A 12,072-nucleotide genomic window follows, 5' to 3' on the forward strand; every position below is an offset into this window, starting at 1 on the left:
ATGTTATCACATGATGTTTTCGCGATGTAGGCAAAATTGCATACCTCATACATACTACATAAATGACTCCCCTTTGAAAAATGTGGTTGAAATCAGGGATCTAGGTATAGGACTGGACAGTAAGCTACAATTTAACAAACATGTAGAGTGTATTGTGAATCGCGGCTTTAAAATGTTGGGTTTCATAATCAGAAATACAAAGGACTTTAAAAGTGTTTCAGCTAGGCTAGTTCTCTTTAATTCATTAGTACGTAGTTGTTTGGAATACTGCAGTCAAGTGTGGAACCCCCACTACGCTGTTTACGAGAAACGAATTGAGAGTGTACAAAAAAGGTTTCTGTGGCACTTAAGTTACCGTTATGGCCTTGCAAAAAAACTACAAAGCTACAAAGAGAGACTAGAATATTTTCACATGCAGTCTTTATCTTCACGCAGAAAGGTGGCAGATATTATTTTCTTGCACAAGTTGGTAAACGGAATGATAGATGCACCGACACTACTAGCCAAATTACAAATAGCAATCCCTGTACGTTTGCCTAGAAAAAATAAATACATGCTTTTCCACATTAGAAAAAGCAACACAAATTTAGGGCAATTTTCTCCACTAAACAGGATGTGTAGATCTTTTAATACAGTCACCAAAGAAACGGATATCTGCATATCTCAGAGGCTTCCAGTTTTCAAAAAGGAACTGATGCGGTTGTTATAGTCACATGTTGGAAGCTACATATTATTTTAAATGTTCAAATATTTATTTTATTTTATCAATTAATCAATCTATCAATTTCAATGTAAATTCAAATTATTTATTGCCAATTAATGTTATTTTAATAGTGTTTCAATGCAATTATACTTTTTTATAATTTAAATGTAAATTATTAAGGCTCTAATTTATACTTAATTTATATTTGATTTGTACTTTTTTATAATTTAAATGTAAATTATTAAGGCTTTAACTTTAAAAATCTAATTTAATTATTACTTATAATGCATGCTGTATTCGCCTGTTATTGAAGATGCATTTATCATTTAACTACTGTATTTTTATTAAGCATGAATTTAATGTAATCTTTGTTGGCGAATCATATATAAATAAATAAATAAATAAACTGTAATTTTGATTTGCTGCTACGGAACCCTTTGTGCGCGAGCCCGACTCGCACTTGGCCGGTTTTTAAAAAGCTTTATCGAAAAGGCGCATTTTCATTTACCTATTTTAATATCATCAGAGCGACTACACGATATATGATTTGGAAAAGGAAGAGATGCAATATTAATAAGCGACAATCAATGAATGGCCTTTCGGCCAAAGCTTGTTTCAAAAAATATGAATCATAATTATCACGTATTTTTAAGGTCACTCTGACTAGTCTAAGTAAACTAGATCAAAACTAGTTTTTGGTCAATGACCTAGACCGGGTTAGCTAAGTTGAGATGAGAAGTATCACATACGCTAGATTCCAATTGATCTGATTTAATAGCCTTAAGTTAAAACTAATGAATTTAAGTCACAAATTTTCTATCCGAACTAATTCAAAATAAGAACTCTATGGTAGAAGTGGGGTATTATTTGTAGAGACGTTTCTTTTGCACAGAAGCTCCATCCTGTTCGTATATCGTTAATTTAAGCTTAGCTGTTTAAAAGTTTCCCGATTGGACTGAAATACAGTGTGAATACGATAAGATTAATTCAACTTGTTCGTCGACTTTATATTCACTTAGTCACTATACGAGTTCACAAAACTCTACGAACAAGCCCGGACTACCCAGAAATAATAAAAAAACGTGTTTATAAAATACCTACTTCATCTGTTAGTACGTCTTTTGCGAGAAGACACAGCTATTTCCTATATCCACACATTTACAATAATGTCGCCAAAGAATGTTCTCTAAAACAATTATCTGTACACGAAGTGAAACTTAAGGTAAAACGATGGTTACTAAGCCTAAATTATGATCAAACCGAGTCCATCATAACAATACAAACGTAGCGTTAAAACTATTGTGTACTATGTATTTTGCATGCTATATGTATTTATGTATGTATTCATAAGGATATATATGTAAATCTATGTTATAACAATATTTATTTAACACACTGTCACCATCATAATATTATTACACACTACATTTTTTTATTTTATTTTTTATCACATGAAATAATGCAAAATCGCTTCCGCTTGTGACCAACATTGTCGTTCATAGCAATCAAATAGGAATAATACTCGATCGCCACGACACAGGTTCGCCTAGTGTGGGATCATCGGTAAACTATGTGAACTTATTTAAATCTACCCTCTTTGTAACTTGCTCGTATTTGTCATTTATTTTATATATATTTTTTCTCGATGTACAATGTTACCGTAATAATTGCATGTTTGTGTATTAGTTTTAAGTTTTAATTCGTTATGAATAAATGAAAATTGAAAATTGAAAACTTATCAATGAACATTTTATCGAAAAAATATATTGTACGGCTCATTACGAATTCCACCATTGACAGATAATGTTATTTATTTACTCATTCGAGTGACAGTTTTAATCACCGGTTAAGATTAATGTGACAAAGGACAACATTTCATTTTCTTTACCCTATATTTTTATTAGTTATTCGGAAAGTTTATAGAAAATTAGTGGACCCGTATTTTTTTATTTTGTAAATACATACATTTTTGCATGTTATTTTTAACTTTAAAGTTAATTATTTTAAAACCGGAAGTGACGTCACATATTAGGCTCAATTTTTATTTTTGTCTATTGCCTGAGTCTCGAAAAAAAACATAAATGACACTGACAAGTGACATTTAAACTTTGTTTACATTCCAACCAACAAATGGGTCATTTTCAATGACCTTGATATTTCTAATGATGGAAAGTAGGTACTTATCATGTAAAAAAATAATCAGAAGCATTTTTTCAACTGTGTAGGCGGTGGCATGCTCTGGGACATATTATATAGAGGTCATCTCTTAATAATAAATAAAAAAAATTGTCAGAAAGTGTCAGAACAGAATTAATGAAAATGACCCAAATAAACAACAACGTCACGATAAAACGTCAACGTCAATAAAAAATGAAAGTGACAGTTACTTTGTTTTTAAATCTATAGGCTTTGATCATCAAAATGTATCGCACCTGATGCATGACGTCATCAGCACTTTTTACTATTTTATGATTTTCTCAAAAATGATACATCCAAAAAATACAAAAACATTTTTTTTGTGGCCTTTAGAGCTAAATCTCGAAATGGTTTTCGATTTATAGCAGCTTTAGTTTTTTGAAATGTTGTCCATTTGTGCCGCAAAGTTTCATAATGTTCAGCAAATTATGTTTGTGAATTGACAGATAGCAGAATTTAGGTATTAAAATAAAATGTGATTGTTTTGAAATTTAAACACACACACACCCATAAATATAGTCCACTGCGGAATATGGGACTCCTTCAACACTGAATAAATGTCCATATTCTGCACTCTTGGTACAGTTTTGGAGATATCACACAACACAAATATCTAACGCCTAAGAACATATTTCATCTTTAATCTAACACGCAAGACCCGAGAACAAATATAGTATACCTTTAAACAAATATTCATGTCGGCTGGGTATCGAACACGGGACTTTCGGCATAACAGCCACATACCCAAGACCCAAGAACAAATTATCTGATTCTGTCTGGTTTAAAATCGGTCCATAAATGGCAGAGTAATCGGTGAACATACATAGAAAATACATACAGACGAATTCAGAACCTCCTCCTTTTTTCGAAGTAGGTTAAAAACTACTTCCAAACAATGTGTAGGCTAACTCCATTCTTGCATCCCAGCAAACAATTATATGCCCTTTTCTCTTCAACAGATGTCCATGTGCAGCGCGCCGCTCCGCGAGCTCTCCAACCCTGGAGCCTCAGGCAGCATCTTCTACCTCACCAACGACGACGAGTTCATCATCAAGACGGTGCAGCACAAGGAGGGCGAGTTCCTGCAGAAGCTGCTGCCCGGGTACTACCTGAACCTCGACCAGGTGAGCGCGGAGGCCGCTAGGTGGCGCTAAGTGAGAAAGTAGTTTGCAGGAGGACCGATAGATGGCACTGTCGTGTGATTATGGTCAAGTAGTTTCTATATAGCCCGCTGGATGTCGCTAGCCGTAATTCAGCACCGCGTAACTAAAGACACCTAAAAGGTAATATTTTATGGGGTTGTATAATGATTGTGTTACTCCAATCAGTCGCTTAATATTGTATAGAGATAGCGTAGCGTAAGGTGGTAAAATTGCTATAAGTAGCTCGAGTCAGTTACTTAATAATGCGTAGCATTAGCATAGCGTGAGGTGTCTTAAATTGCCGTTCCATACAATATTTGTTAGCGGCGTAATAATTAGTAGCAATAGCGTAGCGTGAGGTGTCTTAAATTGCCTCTCCACACAATATTTGTTAGTGACTCTAGTGGCATATCTCACTTGACTCACGCCGACGACGAGTTCATCATCAAGACGGTGCAGCACAAGGAGGGCGAGTTCCTGCAGAAGCTGCTGCCCGGGTACTACCTGAACCTCCACCAGGTGAGGAAATTTTAATAGTAAGCAGGAAGGCCGGTAGATGGAGCTGTTCTTGATTTTAGGAATTTTGGTGAAGTAGTTTGTATTCTGGCCGCTAGATGTCGCTGAGGTTGCGAGGATTGACAGCTGCGGTCAGATTTGGTTTCAGGAGTATGTGGACCGTAAAAGGAAGCTTAAAAAAAGGTTTCGGATGCATTTAAATCCTCAGTTACTATTCCTCTATCTGTGGTCATATCGTTCGTTCAAGAGACTTACTGTTTTTATCAACTCTCGTGGATTGAAACTGGGCTTATGTTCCCTATGCCTTGCGAGCGATTTTCATCTTGCCTATTTCACAGTCAACTTTTAATTGTATAACAAATTAAAAACCCACTTATCTCTTACCCACAGAACCCACGCACGCTACTCCCGAAGTTCTTCGGGCTATACTGCTACCAGTGCAACAGCAAGAACGTGCGGCTGGTGGCCATGAACAACATCCTGCCGTCGGCCGTCAAGCTGCACCAGAAGTACGACCTCAAGGGGTCCACCTACAAGCGAAAGGTAACTTGAAATGGAAGAGCGGATAGGTGACACTTGAATGAAGCGAGCGAGCAAAATGTGTAGGTACTTAGGTATAAGGATAAGGAATGCAATGAAATGAAACTAGATGAATGAATAAAATTGACTAAATAAAGAGTGAGCGAGTGGAGCGATGAAATATAAAAGTATCAAGGTATGCACAATTGCACATACGTAATTAATAGTAGGAGCAAAAGTAAATTGTCGTCCTTCTTTTGTTTTGTTGTTGTTTAACAGGATTATTTAAGAATATCGTGAAGTCCTTTTGAGGTCAACATCAATCATCTTCAATTTTCAGATATCAAGAACAAGATTCACAGATAGTTCTCAAAGCATTGTACCTACTGTGTCATTTGTTAGTACTGTACGTTTCCTTACACTTTTCTTTATTTTACTTTTCCGTTAACCAGTGATTTGTACTTGCAATTTGTGACTTTAACTTGTACAGAGTGGTAGATAGAGCGGCCCTAATATCTTGTTATTTATCCTTAATACTATGTATTAACCAGGTTATATATTCGTCTATTGCGGAAACGACGCGCTGTGTATCCTCTCTACTTTTGTTGTATTCAAGATAAAGTATTTATAGTGTACCTACATACAGGTAAAAAACGTCGAGTAGTGGTCTGACACTAGTATTTAGTAACATTTTACAGCCAGTGGCTGAAATATTGTCAGTGTCACCATATTTCAAACTGCATTACACCGATTTACAGTCAAAATACAATTTCATATTTTAACTTCTCAGTCTCATAAAGGGTCAATAATAATCTCTAATATTCTCCCACCAACAGGCGAACAAATCGGAGAAGCAGAAGAAGTCTCCCACGTACAAGGACCTGGACTTCATGGAACACCACACTGAGGGAATCTTTCTTGAAGCCGACACGTACACTGCGCTCATCAAGACGATGCAACGGGACTGTCGCGTGCTGGAGAGCTTTAAGGTAAATTAGGATTCAATACCTTGAGTATAAGAGTGATGTGGTTGCGAGGCATTCTATGCCTGAGGGTATGATTTTTATATGGTGTAAGCTAGGACGTAAAACCATTGATTGTAACACGTATACGGCACTCATCTATACGATGCCGTACATCGCACAAAAGCAAGCCAAGATTTAGGGTTTAGGACTTATTGACTTGGGTATAATTTCATGTTTAGCAGGCATTTATTTGCCTACCGTTTTTAAGAATATGAATATGATAGATAAAATGTGTATTATACATAAGTAGTACTTTTCGTGTTGCAAACTAGGACCATTATTAAAAACTTCGTTAATTTTAGGAGTTATTTTACAATGCAATACACTCTTCATTTGGTGGCTCCCTAACCCCTAACCCAAAAATATTTTCTGAAGCATAAACGTAGCTGCTAAACCAATGATCCATTCAAACCCGGATTTTGTTCGAGAACTGTTAATAAAAAATATAAATGAAATTCTCATTCTTCTTCCAGATAATGGACTACTCTCTACTAGTCGGCATCCACAATTTGGACGAGGCGCAGCGCGAGAAGAGCTCTGCGCGCGAGCAGGCCGCCTCCGACAGCGACGCGCAGCCAGGGCTGCACCGCACCAGGTAAATAACTATATTATATACTAGACAGAAATATATAGAGGCCACGTAGCGTCATAGGTAATTGTGACCCTAAAAGTGTATTTATCGGAAGCAAGAAACCTTATTGATCGTGCCGATCTTCGGCTAGTAAGAAAATTGGTGACCCCGATGTGATATGAACACGCAAACGCATCAATGCCGCTAGACACCAATAGCGATCGAGCGGAAGAGCATCAATATCGCAATAGAACGATAGCGATCGAGCGGAATAATGGCGTCGCTTGTCCTAAACTGATTCATCAAGTCTTGGTTGGTAATACATACATACACATGTATAGTATGTATCCACAATTTGGACGAGGCGCAGCGGGAGGAGAGCTCGGCGCGCGAGCAGGCCGCCTCCGACAGCGACGCGCAGCCAGGGCTGCACCGCACCAGGTAACTGACAGTAGCACTGTTGAAATGACATTAAAATGACAGAAAAAGTGTATTTCGGAAGCAATAAATCTTCATCTTCGACTAAAAGTGTATTTCGGAAGCAAGAAATCTTCAGGATACAAATAGCTAGCCTAAATCCTAGTAGGCAAATTGGTGACCACGACGTCATATGAATACGCAAACGCATCAATACCGTAATAGACCAATAGCGATCGAGCGGGATAGTGCGCACCAATGGCGTCACTTTATGAAAACGCATCAATACCGCAAGGAACAAATAGCGATCGAGCGGAATAATGGCGTCGCATGTCTTAAACTGATTCATCAAGTGTTATTAATCACCACTATGCCAGAATGTTGGCACAGTGGTGCATAATATAATATAGCATTTACGTAATAGACCCTAGCCTCACAATACAAGACAGCGAGCAGTCAAAACTACACCGAAGCAGGTAACACATTGATCATCACAACCCATCACGTCCCCACTGCTGGGGCACGGGTTTCCTTCCAATAAAGGAAGGTTTGAGGCCTAGTCCACCACGTTGGCCTAGCGCGGGTTGGTGGACCCCGACACAAGCAAGCTTGTGCTGGAAGAGTTGTCGGGTAAGTGGGCAACCCGACTGTCAGATTCTGACTAGGCTATACGACTGCTGCCAAAACAGCTTCCTGGACCCTCAGCTAGCACGACTATGGATGCTTCAGGTATACGTTATGTCATAAAAATATCGAGAACAGCCTAAATATACACACAGTCATTATATTGACGTAAGAAGCCTTATCGCTGATGCATTAAATCTATTGTACAGTAACTAATATTTATGGACTCCAATGTATTCGTGTTTCAGAAAACGTTTTCTTATAGTTTCTTTTATTTATTTAAATTAACTGAAGTGTATAAATATAAATGAATCTTTTATTGAATATTATGTTTTGTTTGTTTCCTCTCCGGTGTCGGCTATTTCTCTATCTTTCAATAACATTTCAGGTCCGATGCCAAGGAGGACTTTGGCACTCAAGTCAAACGGACACAGTACGCCATTTTGTTTTTCTGAATGTTTTGTCCCTCTCTAACAGTCTAACCTCCGCATTTTTGGTCTCTCTCTAACTCGATACTTATTGAAACATTTTGGATGATTTTGAAGCAACAAAACTTATTTTTAGATCTGTCAAAATAAAAAATAAATCTTAATTTTATCGTACCTTAATCATAATAAATCATAATACATACTTATACTTGCGCAGTATAGAATGGTGCGAGTTTAATTATGTATAATTTGATGTTTGGAATGTTAAATACATTGTTTATTGCTTCAAAATCAGACATTTTAGATACTCAACGCATGCAAATTTTACTGATCAAATACTCTTAACTAACAATCTCATACTACTTACATTATTGTCCCTCTAACAAAGGCATGGAGTCGTTGTATTGTAAAAAAACTAACAATTTTGCATGGAATTCTGTACGGTTTACTAATTGAATGTTTGTATGTGTGGTGAATTTGTGTGTATGTTCTAAAAATAAAACCTCTTACCTCTTATAAGTACATACATGTTTTTTACACAATTTCCATCATAATAATATGTAATAGATAGGTTTATTAACTACTTTTATAAGTATTTATTGTAATTACGCTGTAAATAGCTAATCACATAGCAAACAGCATTTTACATGAGTTCTTTTATAAAACTACACACCTAAATTATTTACACTCCTAAATTATGTACATTTATTTTCACTGAAACTCACTACCCAATCCGGTGCCAGTCAATAATGATCTCTAACCCCACATTCCTGCCATTCAACATCAAACCTTAACCCCCTACTCCTACAGTTGCAGGTCCATCAACCGGCAGCGCCTGTTACCAAACACCATATTCACCCCTAACTCTCTATAATCCAATCACCCCTAACCCCAAACTCCTGCCATTCAACAACACACTCTAACCGCCCACCCTTACGGTTGCAGGTCCATCAACCGGCAGCGTCTCGTGGCTCACTCCACGGCCATGGAGAGCATCCAGGCGGAGTCCGAGCCCATTGATGAGGAGGAGGATGTGCCGTGAGTAGCTTTTGTAATTTACCTACTAGCTTTTCCCGTGAAAATAGGGACGCAAATATTATTAACTAGCGGACCCGGCGAACTTTATACCGCCTCTTACCCTACCCTACCCTACCCTACCCAACTCTTTTTACCTTTTAAACCTTCCCTGAACTTCCACGAACATTTCAAGACCAAAATTAGCCAAATCGGTTCAGCCGTTCTCTAGTTTTAAGCAGACTAACGAACATTAAAACATTTTTATCCTGTACCTACTCTTCCAATATTGGCTTATTAGAGTGCCTACTCGGTCACCTTCCTTGCCTATCCTTGAGCGTGTGTTCCCCTTCCCTTAAACAATGCTGTGCTGCCTGGTGGGCCTGGCTTATCCAGGATGCAGGGTAACTCCTGCCTGGGCTGGCTTAATGCGATACATACATACATAACTCCTATAAGTACTAGTTTTGCTAGTTTTGTATAATATGAAAACATGAAGTAATCAATATTATTAATTTCCCCCCAGCCCCGGCGGTATTCCAGCGCGGAACGCGCGCGGGGAGCGCCTGCTGCTGTTCCTCGGAATAATCGACATCCTGCAGTCGTACCGCCTCCGGAAGAAGCTCGAGCACACGTGGAAGAGCATGATACACGACGGGGTGAGTGTCGCAGTGACGTCACAGCGCTGTAGTGACGTCACAGCGAGCGAGGAATAATCGACATTCTGCAGTCGTTTTTTTACATCCCGAATTTTCAAAAGCCAATCCGTAGCCAATCCGCTATACTCTAGGCTAGCGTTGACTAGGCCTAAAACCCTTCCTTCACTGGAAGGAGACCCGTGCCCCAGAGAGTGGTGACGTGATGGGTCGTGATGATATGTGAACTGTATGGTGTAAACCGACCTTAAGGGAATACGCACAAAGCCTTTGTGACAAAGGTATTGGTGTGTCAGATGTAGACACGAACACGAAATGACCTCATCGGGGGCACCGGTGTCGGCTGTCATGTGAGGGGAGTTTGTGTAAACAACCTAAGCTATGCGGACGACATGGTGCTACTCAGTCCCTCGATCAATGGCTTACGTAAACTGCTTTCGGTCTGTGAGAATTATGCTAATTCTCATGGACTGAAATACAACGTCAAAAAAACGGAGTTCATGGTTTTCAAGGCGGGAAAGGGTCCGGAGAGGGTTCCAGGGATCTCTCTTGATGGATCACCGGTGCAGCAGGTGCGGAAGTTTAGGTACCTGGGCCATCTCCTGACTGAGGACCTCACCGACGACCAGGACATCGAGCGCGAGCGGCGGGCGCTCTCGGTGAGGTGTAACATGCTCGCTAGACGGTTCCACAGGTGCAATAAAGATGTAAAAATCACACTCTTTAGGGCTTACTGCCAAAACATGTACACCTGTCACCTGTGGACCAAATTTACACGCAAATCAATGAGTGCCATGAGGGTGCAGTATAATGACGCATACCGCATCCTCATGCGCCAGCCGCGGTATTGCAGTGCGTCGAGCATGTTCGCCGAGGCGAGGGTGCCCGACTTCTTCGCCATCATGAGGTCCCGGATCGCCTCGTTCTGGCACAGACTGCGCAGCGCTGGTAATGCAATCTTAATGAACGTTGCTAATGACTACAGGTGCCCAATCTTAAAACATTGGCTCTCTGTACAGCTGACCGCAAATCGCAAATGACCCTACCTACTTATTAAGTTTTATTTAGGTAGAAAGCTTTTTATTTTGATATTTTATAGTGTATTTTTAATTTTATAATTTGACCATTTTATTGTATTTTATCTTATTTGTGAATTTAATGTATTTTTAATTTTAACTATGGGTATACACCTGCAATAAAGAATTATTATTATTATTATTAATAGCAACGCAGTATAAATTACGTAGACCAATAGCAACGCAGTAAAAAAGTTTCGGTACTCGTTTGTTAAAAAAAACTATAGATCCCCTGATCCTATGACCAATTAGCGCCACCTCTTGTTCTCAATTATAAACAACATTATTATAATATTCCAGGACACAGTGTCGGTGCACCGGCCCAGCTTCTACGCGCAGCGCTTCCTCGACTTCATGGCCAAGACCGTCTTCAAGAAGATACCTTCGTGTGAGTACAGCTTTGTCTACGTAAAGTTGGGGAATCACTGGTTATTTATATGTGAAACTAGGTTTTTTGGCACTTCGAATGTACTTGATATTGGATCATAAAAGACGTAGTAGTTGATGAAATTTATACAGTAATGGCCTAAGCATCCCGGGACGGCAGGCCAGGGCAAGGGATTATATTTTTTACTAATGGACATTTAACCGTAATGTTAGAGAAATACAGATTGTTATGCTTTTAAATTTAATGATGTCGTGGCATTGAAAAGGATTTTTACCCGTTTCTGTAGGCCATTAAAAGTATCAACTTTCAAGTATATTCTAATTGCTAATGAACTGCAGTCGGTGTTTTTAACAGCCGATATCTAACATCTTCGATATTGATAATGCAAGCCCTTTAATAATAGCCAGGCCACATCTGACAAACCATAAACTCTGCCTTATACGTCCGGCGCACACTGGGCTGTCAAGGATTGACAACTTATCCGACTGGCTCAAGAAGCGTCGCTGGCCTGTCGAACATCTGTCAGATCCATACAAGTTACGTCAGTAATTTTTTATTTGTTAGGTGTTGGGGTTTACTTATCGGCTGTTAAAATAAAAAAAAACTCCCGATTTCATAATACTCGAGGATAGAGAATTCGGGGATATCAATTTCAATCGATTCATTTTAGTCACCATGTCTCTATTATCGCTATTATAATAAGTTTCTTCAATAATATAGTTTTCCCCAGTAATATAAACACTTCAGCTAAATTCTTTATAGCTACATGTTGGATAGATAATATCAAAGACTTCTAT

The 12,072-nt window shown here is 38.7% G+C and overlaps 1 protein-coding gene across 12 annotated transcripts in view; it reads left to right on the forward strand.

Moving 5' to 3' along the window:
* LOC105388794 (phosphatidylinositol 4-phosphate 5-kinase type-1 alpha) overlaps nt 1–12,072 on the forward strand; it is a 72,695-nt gene that overhangs the window by 35,934 nt on the left and 24,689 nt on the right. For 10 of the 12 annotated variants that reach the window (XM_048630030.1, XM_048629903.1, XM_048630072.1 and 7 more), the window contains exons 6-13: nt 3,859–4,023; nt 4,948–5,100; nt 5,913–6,065; nt 6,575–6,696; nt 8,102–8,146; nt 9,087–9,179; nt 9,682–9,814; nt 11,188–11,275. In XM_048630030.1, the coding sequence (XP_048485987.1) occupies nt 3,859–4,023; nt 4,948–5,100; nt 5,913–6,065; nt 6,575–6,696; nt 8,102–8,146; nt 9,087–9,179; nt 9,682–9,814; nt 11,188–11,275 (952 nt within the window). Of the gene's footprint in view, nt 1–3,858; nt 4,024–4,443; nt 4,561–4,947; nt 5,101–5,912; nt 6,066–6,574; nt 6,697–8,101; nt 8,147–9,086; nt 9,180–9,681; nt 9,815–11,187; nt 11,276–12,072 lie in introns of those variants that run through there. The other 2 variants (XM_048630234.1, XM_048629790.1) reach the window with 2 other exon arrangements.

The sequence above is a fragment of the Plutella xylostella genome, chromosome 2 (genome assembly GCF_932276165.1).
Source record: "Plutella xylostella chromosome 2, ilPluXylo3.1, whole genome shotgun sequence".
Lineage (NCBI taxonomy): Eukaryota > Metazoa > Arthropoda > Insecta > Lepidoptera > Plutellidae > Plutella > Plutella xylostella.